Source organism: Schistocerca serialis, chromosome 1, assembly GCF_023864345.2.
Source record: "Schistocerca serialis cubense isolate TAMUIC-IGC-003099 chromosome 1, iqSchSeri2.2, whole genome shotgun sequence".
In the NCBI taxonomy this organism is placed as follows: domain Eukaryota; kingdom Metazoa; phylum Arthropoda; class Insecta; order Orthoptera; family Acrididae; genus Schistocerca; species Schistocerca serialis.
This window is the reverse complement of record NC_064638.1, coordinates 174,021,656-174,042,604: the sequence shown is the minus strand read 5'-3', so window position 1 is coordinate 174,042,604 and position 20,949 is coordinate 174,021,656. Positions and strand designations below refer to the sequence as shown.

The 20,949-nt window shown below is 39.2% G+C and overlaps 1 protein-coding gene across 2 annotated transcripts in view; it reads left to right on the top strand.

The window, feature by feature from the left end:
* Window positions 1–11,551: 11,551 nt before the first annotated feature.
* LOC126465022 (uncharacterized) overlaps window positions 11,552–20,949 on the top strand; it is a 142,256-nt gene continuing 132,858 nt past the window's right edge. The window contains exons 1-2 of one of the 2 annotated variants that reach the window (XM_050096277.1): window positions 11,566–11,655; window positions 11,753–11,858. In XM_050096277.1, coding sequence (XP_049952234.1) covers window positions 11,832–11,858 — 27 coding nt within the window. In that variant the 5' untranslated portion in view covers window positions 11,566–11,655; window positions 11,753–11,831. Of the gene's footprint in view, window positions 11,692–11,752; window positions 11,859–20,949 lie in introns of both variants that reach the window. The other variant, XM_050096275.1, reaches the window with a different exon arrangement.

The window sequence follows — 20,949 nt, the reverse complement described above, 5'->3', positions numbered from 1 at the left end:
GCGACAATGCTTCGTGCATTATGCCTTCTTTCTTCCTTATTTTATCATTGACTCTGTTTAGAAGAAAATGAAACTGGTGGTATTCTAAGATGATTAAAATAACTTACAGCGTCTTCCACTGCAATTTCTTTCAGCAAAGTCACTGAGCAACCGAGCTGTTTATCCACTCATGTACCCAAACACATTTCATATTTCTTTTCTTATGCAAAAATTACACACAAAAAAAACCATTAACTCTACCACAACTTGTGCAGCTGCCAAAACTATCGTTTTACACGTGACTGCAACACACACAAATCGATGAAACTGAATAGTGTACAGTGCTGACACTGAGTCTGCAGTCATATATGAAACCATTTACTTTCAACTCCATTCATGCAACTAAGTGTTGTCACGTAACTAGTCTGAAATTCACTATAGAGGTCATTTTACTATGGTGCTACCCTCTGTTAACAAGTAATATGAACTGACCTTTAAATTGCATAACTAATGATGTGGAAATGGCTTCAATATTATCAATATGTTATTGGTTTTGCTTTCCTGGAACAAATAATTCACTGATCTAGTATATCATTGTTGCAGAAATTTTGTTTGATTTAGCGTTTGGTGGAATACTACCATGCTGCCATAAATACTACAAATGATGACTACACAAAAAGAAGGGATCAAGTCCATTTTGTAGACTTTTTAGGGGTAGCAATTTTAGTTTTTGAAATGTTACAGATTCAGTGTTTAATGAAATATACTAGTGTAATTTATAAACTGCAGTAAATGACCATGCCCTAGTATTTCTTAAAAGTTTTTAAAAATATTTTTAAAAACCACACTCTTGTGTCTCTTTGTCTGAATGTCTACTTCTGAAATCAGATTAAGAATTTCAGAATCTAATGTGATACTGAGAACATATTTCACTTTATAACCTCCATGCAGCTCCTACAACAAAGTTCAATTCATCTGTGTCTCCAGTCATCTATCATATGTAATAGTCATGACATTTGGATTTTAGGATCAGCACTGTGTATCAATTTACTGTTCTTGTTTCCAAAGAATTTCTATAAATCATAACGATGGATCCGCAGTCTAACGTAACAGTCGTGACACTCACTGCTGTAAAAGTTGTTGCTGTTTGACAGATGTAGCGACACTAGCGCTCCAAGTAGCAGGTAAGGTGAACGTCAGACGCGTCGTAAGCATAATGTTTGTTTGCATCCATTTCCTACGTAATTTCCGAATTATCTGAGTTATTTTCTTGCCTCCAAGGGTTTGTGCAGTACCAGAAGGCATATATGTTTCTAAAAATGATTCTAAAATAAGCGCAACTATGGACAAAACCCATGAATAGAGTGGCAAGCTACAACACATTCGTGAAGAAACACTTGTGACATTGGACAGAATTGCAGCTCACCACGTTGATATCAAAAGTATATAAACACACAGATTCACATGTAAGAAGCAGATACATGTACCTCTACATGAAAAAGCGATTGACGACTCGTTTATCGTTCTGTAGGCCTACTGTGTTTGTCATTGTCGCCTGTTGCCACAAGTACGACCTTCATCTTTATATTATTCTAGGTGGGACAAGCAGTTGCCAAATAGTGGGAGAAATACGCTGAAAACATTATAATGAGCTTATTTGAATTACATTTCATGAAAAAGCAAATATTTGAATAATTTTCAAACAATCTGTCAGTGAACAAGCTGCTAACAAAATAATGTCATCACACGAAAGAAGCAAGGAAAATTAAGTGACTAACAACTTCTTCAGTTTCTTATTTGCCTTCTTGTTGTTAAAAACTAAGTCTTGATTCCAATATTTGAGCCGGTAAACGAGTCTCACTTTAACAAATATCTTGATCAACAGCAGCTTAGTTTCTTCACAAGAGCCAGGAGGAACACTTGGGATAGCCATCAACAAGTCCACATATAATTCACCACAGTTTTACTTGTGAGAATGTTCATCAAAAACTGAAGCCATCAGATTTTCACAATCCCTCAAAAATAAACAAATATTTTCACTGCAAATAACCAAGCTTCCAAATTTGTCTTCATAACTTTTGAAATGACAATAAGAACTGTCGAATCCTTGTGGCAGTGTCCTCTTCATCGTCAGTTGTGGTGGCTTATTTGGAATGTCAAACAGCATGGGTACTGCATTCCACACGAGTTTGTTATTGTCTGCGTTCATGAACTGGGTCTTTCTTCATAAGGTCTTCTCGTCTGCTATTAACTAGCCATTTTCTGCTCCTAAAACGAAACATTCATCATTTATGCACATATAGTTTGCAAGTGAATCCTGACGATACAGTTTAGTAACATGATGGTATATACGCCTCAGAATCCTTAGGAAACCTAAAAAAGACAGCTGTGGTGTCTTCTTCCTGTTGTTCCTGCAATTTACTGCGCTACAAACGCTCCCGATGGTAAAAACCATTGTATAAATCAAAATAAACAATCACTATTCGCTTTCACAATCGCGCCGAACTCACAGTTTAACCTACTGGCCGCTTGGGGCGCTGCTGGCGCTGTAGGCAACAAAATCGAGGCGAAGTGTCGCGACTGATACATTAGATTGTGATGTTACTTCCAATAATTATTCACCCCATGGTTACCAACACATCAATAAAGGTATATTTAATCATAGTTTTCATTTACCACATTCTACATATTTTACTTCAACCTTATACAAAACATTTAATACAAAATGGGATTGATAAAACAATAAGTTCACTTCCAGAAATAGACTTTGTTAAGTACTCTTGGGGTGCTGTATCACAGAACACCTTCAGTTCCTGCAACTCATGATGCTTTTCTTCAACAATGGGTAGCAATTCTGAAACATTGAACATGTGATTTGCTGTTAGCATAGTATCTCAATAGGTTTATCGCTATAAAACAGAAACTGCTATTTCTGACTGTGATATGATCTAGTTTAATTAATTTGTCCATCACTACATTCTTTAATACATTAACTTTATAACAGGACAATGGGAACAAAAACTCTCCATCTGCAAGATCTGCTTCCTCTGCCATTTGTCCAGCAGGAGCAGTGAAAGCTGATGTAGTGCAAGGTCCATTGTAAGTTCACAATGTGAGATAAGCTTTGCTTGATGATGTTCTCCCTCCATCTCCTTAGTAATTCGTGATCGAAATGGGCATTGTAGTGGGTATCCTGGTTGCAATAAAACATTCCATTCACATATCATTGAGCCATCAACTTCAACACTGTAAAAAGGTATGGGTTTTGCACATGTACCTTTAAATATGTCCATTGAGTCCTTTGGAAGCTCAGCTTTTCCAGTAGTTCGCAATCTCAGCTTTATGTCTAATGAGAGCTATTCCTTTGTCACTTTCATGATATGTACGTCCTCTGACTGGAAATGACACATACATAGATTCAAAAGGCTTTGCATGATGGGCAAAATAAAGGATGATCCTGAAAACGTTGTGTAGTTTTTGCTTGACCCCCACATGAGTCAAAAAAGATTTCTGTTTTTTTAACCTCTGGATCCAGACTCATAGTGAGGTAACTGTGCAGGAAAGAACCTACATCATTTGAAACTTTCAGATTCCATATTAGTCACTGAGAATTTGTACCTGTGATAGTATTACTAATATTACGAACTACATATTTATATTATTTACACTGTTGTATATGGCATTTCTAAAAATTCTTCTAGAGAATAAAATGGCTTTGTTAGCAATAAATTGTGTAATTTTTCCTTGAATGATTTGACTGGGATGCTTTTGATACATTTACAGTTTGTTGTATATTTTGATTGCTACATCGATATGACTAATGTTTGAGATTGTGTTTGTGGTCTGTTTTATGGTAAGAGCAAGTAGTACTCATTATAGTATTATAATCATGTTTTTCATTTTTACACTTAAATTTGGTAGTTCAGTGGGTGTGTGGTTAAGACTTTGTAGAATATATAAATGAATTACAGTTAAAATCTTATACGTAGTGAACAAAGGCTTGCAATGAGTTCTGCTACATGCTCATGCCATTGCTCTAACAGCTTTATTGCGAATTATAAGAATTTCATTTATTTATTTATTTATTGCTATTTACTCAAAGTATGTATCTGAATTTTAAAATAAATTTTTAAAAAGGCAAATTATGCTGTCAGTACACATTCAGAGGTGACACATGACATCAGTCTCTTCAGTAAGTATATCGCTCTTGATAACCTAACTGTTACATGTTCTACATGGGTGGTCCACATTAGTTTGTTGTCAAGTGTAATGCCTAAAAGTTTTAAATTTTGTTTTTCTATACTTGTAGTCTTTGATAGACTGAAACACATACTCCGCATTTTATTTACATTTAACAGTATACCATTTGCAATGAACCAGAATGTTGCACTTTCTATAGCTAAATTTATTCTTTTGATAAGGTGTTCAGATACAATGATTACTGATGGAAAAGTAGTATCATCTACATACATAAGAAAGGGCTTTACATTTCTGTTATCCAGGTAACTCATTAATTTGGCACACTGGACTTGCATTCAGTAGGATGACGGTTCAATCCCACGTCCAGCCATCCTGATTTAGGTTTTCCATGATTTCCCTAAATCGCTCAAGATAAATGCCAGGATGGTTCCTTTGAAAGGGCATGGCCGACTTCCTTCCCCTTCCTTCCCTAATCCTACAAGACTGATGACCTCACTGTCTGGTCTCCTGCCCCAAACAACTCAACATCCAACCCCATTAATTTCTACCAGGCATATCAGAGGTCCTAATTTTGATCCCTGTGGTTCTTTGTGTTGAGAAACTGTGTTCGATAACTGACTCCTGAACTCACCACCTGCTTTATTTCATTGAGGTATGATTTCATTAGTTTTTAGACTTCTGCCACAAATTCTATAGTATTCTAGTTTGGAGAGCAAAATAGGGTGCTCAAGACAATCGATGACGTTACTAATCATGGAAGATTTCCTGTATATGAGCATGGTCCTCGAATGGTGAAAAAATGTCTCTAATTAAGGATTCAACAGCTTGCATAAGTGATTTTTCTTTCCTGTAACTACACTATAGCATACTTAACATCTTGTTCAGTTCTAGATATTCATACATTTGCTTCTACATGATGCTTCTAAAGTGTTTGGCTAGTACTAGGATGAAAGAAACTGGTCTGTAGTTCACAGGAACAGATTTTTTTTTCCATTCGTAAATACTGGAGGCAGCTTGGTTAATTTGAGGGGACCAGGAAAAACACCTCTTGTAAGATCCAAGTTTATGGAACATCTTAATGGAGCTACAGTGTAATTTATTATTTCTTTCAGTAGGTTATTTGACGTATTAAAAACATGTCTACTGAATGAATTCTTCAAGTCTTTGATAATTTCAAGAATTTCATCTCGGTTTACCTCCCTAATGTTGCTTAATGAAAGGCCAGGTCAATTACAACTTAGGTTTGCGTTCTTAAGCTAAGCCAGACACACACACACACACACACACACACACACACACACACACACACACACACACACACACACACACATATATATATATATATATATATATATATGTGTGTGTGTGTGTGTATATATATATATATATATATATATATATATATATATATATATATATATATATATATATATAGAGAGAGAGAGAGAGAGAGAGAGAGAGAGAATTTTAAACTTTTTCATTCCCTCTACAGACTTACAAACTATTGTGTGAATGTATCCTTTGTTGAAACTGCGTTATCAAAGTTTCTGACTACATCTTTAATATTATTAGTTATTGACCAGTCTGCTCTGAATTGGTTTTTGACCAGGATGCTTTGGACTGATTTTTACTTTTTTCATGAAATTAGAGTTGGATGTTTGTTTAGCCAACTATAACTCTTTCTTGTACAGTTGATTTCATAACAATTATTAACTACTCTTAGGCACTACGAAAAAATAGACTACCAGTATTTAATAACCTAAAAATTTTCTTAAATAATTTTGGAAGAGGGGTAGCTATAAAAATGGAAAAAGATGATTCAGCAGACAGGTTGTAGGAATAGTGAAACCTAATGCAAGATTCAGCCAAGTCGTCAGCAGCATTGACGAAGAATCTGAAAACTTATCATCAAAAGACTATACAGTGATAATAAGAGGTGTAAATGATGTATATCATAATGAAACAGTTGCTGCAACAAAAGCATTGAAAGAGTTATTGGGTAAGCTAATATATAATAATGTAATAGTGGCCAAAACACTTCACTGGTATGATCGAATAGAACAAACGTGTTTAAATAGCGAAATAAAAGGAGCAAACAAGCTCTATGATTCGATATGTAAGCATTTGAGAAATGTAATAGTGATTGACATCAATGATATTTTGGTCTGTAGCCACAACACTATTGTGCTCCACAGTAAATCTTGTCGTTATAACCGTACTTGCTGTACAAGACATGGTTGACACCTAAATGTCTTAGGAAAATCACTTCTAAGCAAAAAAGTACTTGAGACTGTAAACAACAGATTAAGCTGTGCACATAAACCAATTTAAAGAGTCAATACAGGAAAACTCCCAGCTGTGACCAAGCTCAACACAAGTCAGATTTTGTCACAACAGTTTGTAGTGAGCAGTAAAGAAAATACAGTAGAAGGAGCCATAACTGTCTCCTCCCCCTCCCCAGCACCAAAAATGATTTAATGTCGTTACATGTTAATGTAAAGTCCCTAAGAAATAAGCTTTATCAATTACAGTGCTGGTCAAATAAAATGCATTAATGAGCACTGGCTCCAAAACTAGGTATAGACTATGCGTATCATATGACTACATATTATTCAGAAATTAGTGTAGAGCTAATATTGCACAATATGGAGTGGCAATTCACATGAAAGAAAATTTAAATTTGCAGTATTCAACAATAGACCTAAACAAGCACTGCTTTGAAGGTGTGTTTGAAGCAGCTGCTGTAATACTGCGCACACACAAAATGATAACTGCTTCTGTGTACTATACACCAACTTCTTATAAGGAATTTCATATAGATCAACTGAATGCGCTAATCAAAAGTTCACTAAACACCAAAAGTTATTGCAGGAAACTTCAGCACATTAGAGGAAGCATTAAAAAATGTAAATAACATGATTAACTGTGTAAAATCACTAAACTGCTACTGTGTGAATAAAAAAACCTTCAGAGGGTAATTCATAATGAAAATAGGGGTTAAGTAAAGTATGGCGTGATAAAGCTGGAATTATCTGATCATTATGGGATATGGATCAGAATAGGCAGTATGAAAGCTGAGACTACAGTTAGTCACAAACAGAGTAATAAATGAGAGCAATAATGAGCAATTGAAACATGAACCGAAGGTAGTAGATTGGCCGAATATACTGTGTAATATAAAAAATTTTGGTTAATGTTTCTCTGTGTTTTGATCTATAATTAAGAATGCAGTAGATAGGCACTACCTGCTTCTCACAAAAAAATCCCCGCCCCCTCCCCCTTTCCATCTCACAGCAACAAACAGAAAACTTAGCACTCTAATAAGTAGCACACTCCAAAGCTTGAGCAAATAGGGATACTGCTGCTTATTCACAAAAATAAGAGTGGCAAAAGTGAGGAAGCCAAGTAGCACGACATGTCCCTTAAGAGTTGTCAAGCAGCTTGGAAAATTATAAAAAGTGAGATCAATATAGGCAATGGGCAAACCACACACCCAGTAGATTGCAATATCCTTAATGAGAACTTTATAAACTGTGCCAGCTCCCATACTTCATTTAATACAAGCAGTCCTATTGATTGTTCAGTTGCTTAAGTGACAAATCCCAGCAACTAAAAAATTCTCTTAGTAAAAATCACCTCAAGTAATATCACCAAATCTGTAAACAAACTTAAAAACTCAAAAACAGAGGATTACTAAGGGATTAGTAACAGTATTATGAAATATATAGCTTCTGCCACCATGATACCACTAACATATCTTGCAAATTGTATTCTTGATAAGGTGTATTCCCCGGATGTCTCAAAATGACAGTTACACTCCCACTCTATAAAAAAGGTGAAAGACAGAAAAGTTCTGAACAATCATAGACCCATATCAATAGTTCCCATTATATCAAAAGTCATAGAAAACAGTGTATATACGCAAATTTATAATTTAGAAAGTAATAAATTACTGATTAATAGACAGTTTCGCTTTCGATCTCAGCTATCAACAACAAAAGCAGTAGATTCTCTCCTTGGTAATATTTATAAAGGATTTAAGAACAAGAAACTCACTTGTGCCACACTTTTAGACTTAAGTAAAGCCCTTGACTCTATTAGATATGAGATAACGATAAAAAAAGCTAGTGCTGCAACATACAAACAGGCTACTTAAGTAGAACCAGGACAAAGCTGCCAAAACGCTTTAAAGAACAAAAGATAATGACACTGTCTAGTATATATATCTACAAATGTTTAATATATGATAAAGGAAACAAACAATTTTAACTTGAGATCCCAAGACCATGTCCATAATACTATAAATATTAAGAACTTACATCTTCTGTACTCAAGACTGACATTAACACGTAAGAGCCATAAGTACCTAAGTTTGGCAATCTATATCAAACTCCCAAAGACAGTGAGCGATCTGTCAATTAGTATTTGTACACATACGATACAAGTGTGCTTCAAATGTATGCCATACTACTCAACTGATGAGTTTCTAAATAGTGACACAAAAGAGATATGCAGTAAGCAGCCAATAACTACGTACGAAATATGCATATATCTGTGAGATTGTAATCTATAAGCATTTACACTTTTTTCTATATAGAACTATGGTACTTAAGGTAAAAAATAATTAGAAATGACACTGTTGTATAACATGTGATTAATGTAACATATTATTACTATTATTGTTCCTATTATTATTATTATTATTATTATATTACCACTGTATAGTACCACTGTATAGTACCACTATGTGTATGATTATTTTATTATCACCATTATTTTAGCATATGTATCTACTTGTCTTGCATATTCATATTTATGTAATTATATTCGTTTTATGTATTGACTTAATGACGAAGCCAGTTGTATGGCAAACATGCCAAAAGGCAAATACAGATTGTGTACTATTCCATTCTATTCTTTAGATTCTCCAGTTTTTGGGTTTTCGTTTTCTAGTTAAATGGTTTTTGTTTGGGACAAGAGGAGCATTTATGATACTAATTACGTAATTGGTGAAAATTTCATAAACAAGATGGGCACTGGAGACACGCCTTAGAAATAATATGCCCCACGCTGTTATGCTGAGAAGATGCACTAGTTTCTTCAGGTTGTATTTTCTTAGTATTAAAATATTTTTAGATTTATTTACGTTTGTTCCTGTCTACTTTTATAAAATTTGTTAACTCTACTGTTAACATGGTGATCCGAGAAAATAAATTCTTTCACATTGGTGAAATACATACCATGCGGACAGTTAATAAAGACATTATCTAAGCATTGTTTTAGCTTAGTAGGTTTTGAATTAACATAATGAAAATTGTGCTTGCGTTAGGATATTCAGTAACTTTTTTTACATTAGATTTGTTACAAGCTGTGTCAAAGCATGAATTTATACAGGGTGAATCACTAACTATTGCCACTTAGAGTAACTCAGAAAGTATGATGGTAGCTGAAAAGTTTATGCGACAAATATTGCATGGGACAATGGGGGCCATAATATGTTGTTACTAGGTAGCGTCGCTTCAGACATATGAACCCAACTTTGCTTTTTTTTTTTAATGGGATGCTATAATTTGGTACTTATTTTCTGATAGCTGCTATCGAGACGAATCCAATGGTAACAGTAAGGTCTTTGCAGATCAATGAAGGTAAAAAAAGGTGGCATGAACGTCCATTTACAGAAGGTGTTCGAAGTGATGACCATTGGTATCAATGCAGTGCTGCAATCCTCCTATCATGGATTGAGTGGTATTCCGTATCACTTTGGCACTTATCAAAATACATGCTCTGACAATTCTCTCTCGCATATCTTAAGGAGTAGTTGGAATGTCTTTATAAACAATGTCTTTTACGAATCACCAGAGGCATCAAGTCTGGTGAACGAGCTGGCCACGACCATAGACTTACTAAATAATAACGCCACGACACATCTCCGCTTCCAGTCCAACAATTTGGGAATTGTCTCTGCAACTCATTTCTAGCCATCAGCGAAAAATGTGCCGGACACCCATTGTGTCGATACCACATTCTATTTAAGAGACCCCACATTGTCAATAACACTTACAGAAATTATTAGCGTTGATGCAAGATAAAATACGGAACCAAAGTACGTTAATGTGAAAAGCAATCGTATTTGACAAGAGATTAGGAATAACTTTGAATTTCTGTTGACTGGAAGGTCATAGTAATGCTTGAAGTTTATTTCTGTAATATCATCTAGCACAATCAGTAAAATTCTGTAGATAACTGTGAAGCCGTTGTATCGACCTGGCAAGGATCTGTTCATGCAATTAATGTAAAATAGTTTTTTTACGCTTTGTGATAATTTGTAAAACTGACATGTATTTTTAGACCTCTCACTATTCATTACACATACATGACGTATTTTTTTGAAATGGTAGCGTTTCTCCAAACTGCTATGTAATGGACCAATATATACTATTTTTTAAATTAATGAAGTAAGCAGTGTCGTAGGGAATCCTCTGTTAACCATCCAAAAGTGGTATAGCTTATACAATGATTCTTTCGTGTTAAAAGACTCCTTAAAAACTGATCCTGAGGTATGTTATACACACCTGCGTATTGAAAAATAAACAGCGCACACTAATGCCTTGTGGCTGGCTCCTGAAGCTCTGTCAACATTTGAATGGAGAATATTGTCCGACTGGCAATACTTGACATCAAACGTTCTGCAGTTATTGACAAACTGAGGTCCATCAATACTCCTTGTCATTATCCTTAATATTGACGACACGTCAATAAGCGCCATCAGGCCGTCAATAATTGGCAATTTAACAATATTATCGAACATATGAGTGGCACCCTTAGGCCTACACGAAATTTAATTCCACAACACAGCAAAGAAGCTAATCTCAAATCTGCTCTGTGTTGGCACAAATTACGAACGTTGACAGTACAAAAGAAAAATCAACAATGACACTACATTTGACAATGTCAACGATGAGACTTCCATAAAACCAAACAAAAAAATCAGTACATCTCAGAAATCTACACCTTGCAGGATTTCTCTCCTTTGATGAACTCGACACTTTTCCCCAGTGTTCACCATATTTTTATCTGGCTATAACTTTGAGACTAAACCTATAAAATTTAGCTAACATGAAGCAACGGAAAGTATGTCTGATGAAGTACATAATGACGCCAATAACTTAGTTTCGTCACATTTGGTCTTAACCCGATCTTTCCATGTAGTCTTAAAATGCAATTCATTGCAAATTGGTCAAGCTGTTGCTACAAATACATTCTCATATACTCATTTACGTAAAATCTATGGAGTTGCACATGTTTTCTCAAACCCTCCAAAATTGTGAGATGCTTGATTGATGTGATAGTCTCTTTAACAGAAATGCTTTGACTGCGCGGGAAGTCGTACAGTATTGTGAAAAAGAGTTGTTTATGTGTTGGCAGTATATATGTAAATATTTTCGCATACGAGTGTGAAAAGTAACAATGCCGGAGGTACAATTAGTGAAAGTGATCAGCTGTAATTTTCAGGTACTTACATGTATTATAATATTCAAAAACTGTTCATATTAATGTTTTCACTCCTACACAGCTGTTTAGTCAGTGCTATCACAGACTTATTTCCCGACGGATTTGAACTTACTTTACATGACAAGATTCATTTACTGTGAATGTGCCTTGGCAAAGTGGTTTTACACGTACGTAGTGCACATTTATTTTTATCCGATCTGCTATGTGTATATATTCAAGCTTGATGCCTCAAATTTCTTCGTAAAAATGTCATTCAGGAACTAGGAGTTTTTATACACCATCCATTGATGTTTGCCCCCCACCCCATCCTTTTCAGTTAATATTTTAATCAAATAATATTTACCTATTTGTGCATTTTACACGCTCTTGATGCAATGCAATAGATTATAGCTTACATGATAATTTATATATGTATGGAAATTTCAATTATTATTTACAAATTGATGGTGTGCCATTGTGAAAGCAACTTTTCCCTACCTAGACATTTCGTAATTTTTGGCATTTCCGTGAACACACATTACAGTTTGCCACTGGCTAACGCATTATGTTTTATAACTCCTTGTGTTTTATCAGCACTTTTTCTCGTGAATAAAAGTTTTACGCCATTGTTCCAAATAGCAGGCATTATCTTGATTCATTAACTCTCACCAACTTCATTTCTTACTTTTGGTGTTCTTCCTATTGGTCTTATTATTCCTTAATGCGTGAATGGTTTTTTCGTCATATACACATATGTTGTTGATTTATCTACTCCTTCTGACATTAATTCTTGAAGGGTCTATTTGATCTGAAGGTGGTTATTGTTTGGATTGGGTTGGACATGGTCCGTTACATGGATGAACATTTCAGTGTTAAAGAAGTCTTGAAGTACCCGTACTTTGCCCTCTCCCCTTGCCAATTTTTGCAAAAAAGAAAATAACGTGATTTTCTGGAGACCTTGTGTTCACTTACCAAAGATACAATTTTACTTTGCATTTCCTTATGGCTTTGTTTGAAAATCATATTGTGATGACGGTAATAGGCTACAGAAATACAGCTGAAATTATGTATGTCATCAACAAGTATTTGTTATTCATGTAAACTTGATACAGTCAGATCAGAAAATCAGGGCCTAGTGCAGCAGGGGATACAACCCGTCGGCTTTGGACAACCCGCCAGAGAGCAGTTTACCATTTTCGCTTTTGCTGTTATGTTTCAGTTTCGTTTTTTTACTGATTGCTTAATAAAGTGGATCTGTTTATTCTATCTCGTGAGATTTTTTTTTAAAAGCCAAAAAACACTTATCAGCCACTGAAGGGAGCTACAACACTAAGAAGAATCGCTTCTCGATTGGCCACTTGTGACGTCATTGTCCAAAGCCGACGGGTTGTATCCCCTGCTGCACTAGTCCCGAAAATCAGTAGGCTCTACAACTAAAGAGCATTTATTTTTAAAGTAGGCTAGTTGTGTTTCAGTAAGTTGACGTATTCATGTACGGTTAATTTTGACCATAAGTAGGATTTAGTTAATGTGAAAACATATGCTGGCTACCATTAATAATGATTGATTGGCTCTAATGAAAAATATGATCCATCATTGTTTTCTTTAAAGTGGATGATTATGTGTTGTGTAATTGGCCTTGAAGATGTATTTGTATGGTTGTAGTTGTCATGTCGTTCGTATTATTTAACAATACGTTGACAATATTAAGTAAAGGATAGATTGCTACTCACTGTAAAGGTGACTCGTTGAGCTGCAGACAGGTACAATGAAAAGACATTATAAGTTTTGGCCAAAGCCTTCTTCAACAAAGAAAACACACACATTCACACAAGCAAGCACACATACTTCATGCAGACATGATCACTACCACTGGTAGCTCTGACTTGAATGTGCCTATCACCTCAATAGCTATCTAGAGTGGTGCAGGTAAAGGGGGAGGTATGCAGGGTATGGGTCGGGGGAGAGAAAAGGGTGCTGTCTGGTGGGATGCCAGAGTCTAAATTGCGACCTGATGAGACTTCCAGGTGCAGCGTCAGGAGGTGGGGTGTGAGGGGAAAACAGGAACTGGAAAGGAGAGGAGCGGGGAAGGGGAAAGGACAGGTGGATGCATTGCCAGAGGATGACACACAAGGGTGGGGGAACATAACAAGGGATACAACAGAGGGAGTGGAAACTGTTCAGTGGAGGGTGTCGGGACAGTAGGCTACTGTAGGTTGAGGCCAGGATAATTTTTGGAGTGGAGAACGTGTTGTAAGGGTAATGCTCATCTGCACAATTCAGAAAAGCTGTTGAGGCACAGTTCAGAAAAACTGATGGCGGAGGGAAGGATCTAAGTGGACTGGACTGTGAAGCAGCTGTTGGTTTCAAGCATCCATCCTCTAGGTGGCCCATGGCATTAGATTGTGCCATGCAGATGCCGATTGCTTTATCCCAGATTTGTTTGTAGGTGATGCCTTCAAAGGAGAAGTAATTTGCTTCACTATCTCTCTGCAGTTCCTGTTCTTGTACCACACAGTGCCATGCTCGCACTATTGATGCCAACTTCCTTTACACTAACATCCCTAATGCTAATGGCCTTGCTACTATTGAACACTATATTTCCTAACGCCTGACTGATTACCAAACCTACAACCTGCTTCCTGCTCACTGGGACCAACTCTGTCCACACCCACAATACTTTTCCTTTGGAGGCATTGCATACAAACAAATCTGGAGTATGGCAATGGGCACACACATGTAGCATTCTATGTCAACCTATTTGTGGGCCATCTGAAAGAATCCTTCTAACCATCCAGAAATCCCCTCACCTGGTTCAGGTTCGTTGATGACATCTTTGTGATCTGGATCGAGGGAATGGACCTCCTATCTACATTCCTCCTCAACATCTTCTCCCCCATTCACTTCACCTAGTCCTCAATCTGACAAGCCACCTCGAAGATGTCTACATTTGTACCTCCATCCTTGTCAAACCAACTAACCACCAGCAATACCTCCACTACGACTGTTACCACCCATTCCGTACCAAGAAGTTACTTCCAAACAGCCTAGCCACCTGTGGGCGTCGCATCTTCTGTGAGAAGCATTCCCTCTCGAAATATACCAAGTGTCTCGCTGAGGCCTTCACAGACCATAATTACCATCCCAAAATGGTACAGAAACAGATGTCACATTCCTTTTGTCTCCAGTCACCCACTACCTCCCAAAGGCCCACTTCACAGCCTGTGCTGTCTTGGTCTTTCCCTCCAACACCAGCTTTTCTGAACTGTGCAGGTAGGAACTCTCCCTGCAGTATATCCTATTTCCAACAAACCTTCTTCACTCAACCTGTGTTAATCACCATCCTTCACCCACCTGTCGCTTTCCCTGTTCCCATTGCAGCACTACGTAGCTTTCTATTCCACCAGTGTACCCACTGTCACTTCTCTTCCGCCCCGCTCTTGATCTAAACTTCCGACTGCACCTAGCTGCCATACCCTCTCCCTACCTCATCTTTGTATGCTCCCACAATTAGCAGTTTACTGTCTCCTGCCCTACTATCCCTCTCCCTCCCCATCTCAGCCTTCTCTTTATCCCCACCATCCATACTGCTCCTCCAATCGCGCATTGTTGCTTGCAGTATGGCCTTAGCAGCCAGAGACTGTGTGTTTGTGTGTGTGTGTGTGTGTGTGTGTGTGTGTGTGTGTGTGTGTGTGTGTGTGTTTGTGGGTGTGTGGTGTAACCCAGAAAAAGGCCTTTTGGCCGAGGGCTTACTTGGTTAGCAACCTTTTTGTTGTGCCTGTAAGCGACCAGCATCTCCAGTGTATGTTGAGTAGCTATCTATCCTTTCCACAATGTTGTAGTTAGTTTTATGTTCCATGATAAATTGTAATGTTGTGGAGTGAGTCATTTTACATTCACATAACAAATTAATTTGTAAATATGACTACATGCTGACTTTTACAAGGTGGTGGTGTTCTTTCTTTCTCTCTGTTTTTCTTCTTGTTCTTGTAACTATACAGGAATGAGTTAGTAATTTCTACCCACTAACTTTCACACATTACAACAATAGAAATTCTTCTGTGGAATAGAAAGTTGTCAAGGAGAAACTTTTTCAGTTTATTTTCAGATTGTATGTTGCTGTCTGTCACACATTTTATATCAGTGTGTAAGTGAGCAAAGATTTTATGTGCAACATTATGCACCCCTTTCTCCCCTCAAGACAAAAACACTGCGGAATAATGAATGTCATTTTTCCTTCTGGCATTGTAATGCATCATTGTTCCATTTGAGATGTAGTGGATTATTTGCAACAAACTTCATAAGGGAATAAATATGCTGTGAAGCAGTAGTCAGAATGCCCAGCTCCGTGAACAGATGTCTACAAGATGATCATGGATGAGCACCACATATTATTCATGCAGCACATTTTTGAGCAATGAAGAATTTCTTTCTTAGGATGAGTGGGAATACAGAAGTGTTGGATTCCAACTGCTTTGACCCATGACGTCACCAGAATGGTGGAAACGACCATTCTCAACGTCTCCAATATGGCGCCTATGACATCATTACATAAATGACAGCAAACACGAAAATACATATAAAAGTCACACACCCATCGTGGGATTACGGAAGTGTCCGATTCCACCTGTCTGCTTTGACCCATGACGTCATCAGTATGGCGGAAATGGATATTCTACGCGTCTCCAGTGTGGTGCCTATGATGTCACAACATACACACGGCAAAAAACATGAAAATACGTATAAATAAGACAATAACATCTCCCTCCAAAAATACAATCAAACTAATGGGACAACCACAGGAAACTGGGGGTTTTAGGGAGGGGATAAGCTAAACATAACATCAGACACTTCCCTTGACCTATATAGGTCAAAAGCAGCTGACGATGCCAAAACCAATGCATACAGCAAAAACTACGGAAATTGGAATTGGACATTTCCCTTGACCACAGCTGACAATACCAAAACACCAATACCTACATACAAAACTTCAAAAATTGTAATCGGTCATTTCCCTTGACCTAATATAGGTCAACCATAACTATTGATACGAAACAACAAGCACCTACAACTACGAAAAACAGAACCAAAACCACAACGCCTCAAAAATTCAGAAGTCAAACATCCCTACATAAATGAAAACACATTCGATACACAAGAAGTACATGAAACATTACAACTCGAGAAAAATAGAACCAAATAAACAATTACTGCCCACCAACAACTTTCAGCGCTGCAGAGTAGCTCGTCCATCACACACACACAGGGTGCCATCAAACACAAGATAACATCTACAAACACAACCAACTCAAACTCATAAACTCCGCACTGTAATGACATCACACACCACAACACTCTTTCGTCATGGGTCAAAGCAGACGGGTGGAATCGGATGCTAGAACGTTATTCTGTATATTATTATTGAACGAAAATATGCAAAGTATGTCATCATATTGATTTGTCTTTCCCCAAGATTTGCAATGATTCTAAGTGGAAATGTAGCTGAGCTAAATTGGTTTATGAGTTCCAAAATGTGCTTTTTCCAGTTTAAATGCTCTTCAATATGGACATCTAATAATTCACCTTCTCAAGAATGTTGGAAAATGATGTCAACAGTGTAACAGGTCAGCAGTTATTGGCATCTCTCCTATCATCTTTCTTAAATAGGGGTTTGACAGTGATATATTTCAGTCATTCTGGAAAAATGCCTTGAGTTAGCGATGCAGTACGTATTTCAAATAAGACCAGCCAAATTGTATGGGAACAAATCTTTAGCACTCCATTGGAAACTCCATCAGTTAAGGCCTTTGTCAGCAGTACACACACACACACACACACACACACACACACACACACACACACACACACAAAACTTGCACACACGTCTTCAGTCTCAGAGAGTTGAAACTACACTGCGAGCAGCAGCACCATTGCATGATGGAAGTGGCGACTGGGTGGGGTTAAGGAGGAGGCTGGGAGGGGGAGGGATAGTGCGGTGGGAGTGGCGGACAGTGAAGTGTTGCAGTTTAGACGGAGGGCAGGAGAGAAGATGGGTAGGGAGTAAGTAGCGGAAAGGAGAGAAATTAAAAGACTGGGTGTGGCGGTGAAATGACAGCTCTGTAGTGCTTGAATGGGAACAGGGAGGGGGCTGGATGGGTGAGGACAGTGACTTACAAAGTTTGAGGCCAGGAGGGTTACGGCAACATAGGATGCATTGCAGGGAAAGTTCCACCTGCGCAATTCAGAAAAGCTGGTGTTGGTGGGAAGGCTCCATATGCCACAGGCTGTGAAGCAGTCATTGAGTTGAGGTATATCATGTTTGGCAGCGTGTTCAGCAACGGGGTGGTCCACTTGTTTTTTGGCCACAATTTTTCGGTGGCCGTTCATGCGGACAGACAGCTTGTTGGTTTTCATGCCTACGTAGAATGCAGCACAATGATTGCAGCTTAGCTTGTAAATCACATGACTCATCTCACAGGTAGCCCTGCCTTTAACGGGATAGGTGATGTTAGTGACCCGACTGGAGTAGGTGCTGGTAGGAGGATGTATGGTACAGGTCTTGCATCTAGGTCTATTACAGGGGTATGAAGTAAGGGATTGGGAGCAGGGGTTGTGTAAGGATGGACGAGTATATTGTGTAGCTTCGGTGGATGGCAGAATACCACGATAGGAGGGGTGGGAAGGATAGTGGTAGGACATTTCTCATTTCAGGGCACAGCGAGAGGTATTCGAAACCCTGGTGGAGAATGTAATTCAGTTGCTCCAGTCCCGGATGGTACTGAGTTACGAGGGGAATGTTCCTCTGTGGCTGGACTGTGGGACTTTGGGAGGTGGTGGGAGACTGGAAAGATAAGACATGGGAGATATGTTTTAATACAAGGCTGGGAGGATAATTACGGTCAGTGAAGGCTTCAGTGAGACCCTCGTTATATTTTGAGAGGGAGTGCTCGTCACTGCAGATGCGACGGCCACAGGTGGCTTGGCTGTACGGAAGGGTCTTCTTGGAATGGAATGGGTGGCAGGTGTCGAAGTGGAGGTATTGCTGGTGGGGTTAGTTGGTTTGATATGGACGGAGGTACTGATGTAGCCATCTTTGAGGTGAAGGTCAACATCTAGGAAGGTGGCTTGTTGGGTTGAGTAAGACCAGGTGAAGCAAACAGGGGAAAAGTGAATAAGGTGTCCTCACCTTTAATCCAGATAGCAAAGATGTCATCAGTGAATCTGAACCTGGTGAGGGGTTTAGGATTCTGGGTTTTTAGGAAGGATTCCTCTAGATGCCCCATAAATAGGCTGGCATAGGATGGTGCCATGTAGGTGCCCATAGCTGTACTGCGGATTTGTTTGTAGGTAATGCCTTCAAAGGAGAAGTAATTGTGGGTGAGGATGTAGTTGGTCATGGAGACTAGGAAGGAGGTTGTTGGTTTGGAATCCATAGGGCGTCTGGAAAGGTAGTGTTCGATAGCAGTAAGGCCATGGGCATTAGGAATGTTAGTGTACAGGGAGGACAAAGTTGATGCAAGGAACGCACTACCACAACAGCTTCCGATTCCTCGGCTGTCCAATGCTTTCCTACATCCACCGTTGTTCCCCCCATTTAATGACGCTAAAGAAGACTGGGAAACATACTTACATCGACTGAAACAACATTTCACGGCTTTTCAAGTCACAGATGACTTGTTTTTTGTCTTTCGTCTCCCCAGACACTTTCTTTCTCCTCCACAAGTTGGCACCGTTGTCCGATCCTGTGACTCACTCTTTCCAGGATATATGCCTTTTGCTGACAAACTATTATTCACAATGCTACCATGTGGTTGCCTTTTGGCTGGAGTTCCTCCAGTACCATAAACAGCCAGGTCAATTGTATCTTTCCTGTGTCACGGACTTGGAGGGTCTCAGCCGTCGATGTGATTTTATGTGCACCAGTCAGCAGTGTAAGGCTTCGTATGTGGACTCCCTGATCCGCGATGTGGTGGTTTAGCTAGCTCCGGATCCTGAGGTCTGCACTGCAGTGTTGAGACTTGATAACCCATCCTTGGAAGAGATTCTCGGCATTGCCCACTCATTTGAAATTGCTCAGGCGGCTAACAAGCATCTCACGGTGTGGCCGCAAGTGGCAGCGATCAATGCGTCTCGATGGGTTCTGCCCTTGCGACGTCGACGTGACCCAGCCATCAGAGGCCAGCCCGTCGGGACACCTCTTTGTCTGATGTCTCTATGGCATCGGCGCTTCTGGTCGCTGGTCGCGCGTCCCACTTCCATCTTGCCCACAGTGCTTTACTGTATATTCTCGAGTTGATTTTCCCCACCACTGGAAAACGTGCATGCTCTTTGACAAGGAGGGCCACATGCGAATGGTTTGTCGTAGTCACTCGACACGCTCCAGTCCTTCCCCTCCTGCACCTCAAGATACCGTACATGCTCTACAATCGGTCGTCCCACTGGATGACCCATCAGTGCGGAAGCTTTTCTTCACACTCCACCTTTTCACTGAGGATGTCAGTTTCCAGGTCGACGCTGGGGCCACCGTCTCCCTGATTAATATGGCGACATATACCCGCCTGGCCGCTCCTGAGTTGTTACCTCCCTCTCGGCGTTTGGTCGCCTACAAAGACAGTTCCATTCCCCTTCGTGGGCAGTTCGTCATCCAGGCAACATATAAACATGTTCCCCAGCTCCTTACCCTATTTGTCATCGACCATCCGTCGACTCCAAGTATTTTTGGTCTGTATGCGTTTCAACTGTTTGGCTTTTCAATTTCCAATGAAGTTAAGGTCGTTTCCATGGCTGTTCCTTTTCAGGACTTGGACGATCTGTGCTCAGCTTTTGTGTCGTTGTTTGGAACGGATCTCGGATGTGCTTCAGATTTTCAGGCACACATCACACTTCAGCTGGATGCGCAGCTTCGCTTTTTTCGGGCCTGACCCCTTCCGGTGGCCTTACGGCCAACAGTAAAGCAGGAACTTGATCAGCTCCAGGCTGCTGGCTTTCTGGAGCCTGTGACATACAGTGCCTGGGCGACACCATTGGTGGTCATACGGAAAACCAGTGGGTCCCTTCTGCTGTGTGGGGACTTCCACCGAAGTCAATGCTCAGTAGACACTTACCCCATTCCTCGACAGGAAGACCTTCTCGCCAAGCTTGCCGGGGGAGAGTACTTTTCAAAGATCAACCTGGCTGAGGCACACCACAAGCTACCCGTGGATGCCAATTCCCAGAATACCTTGGTTATCAACACACCTTTCAGATTATACATGTACGAGCGCCTTGCATTTGGTGTCT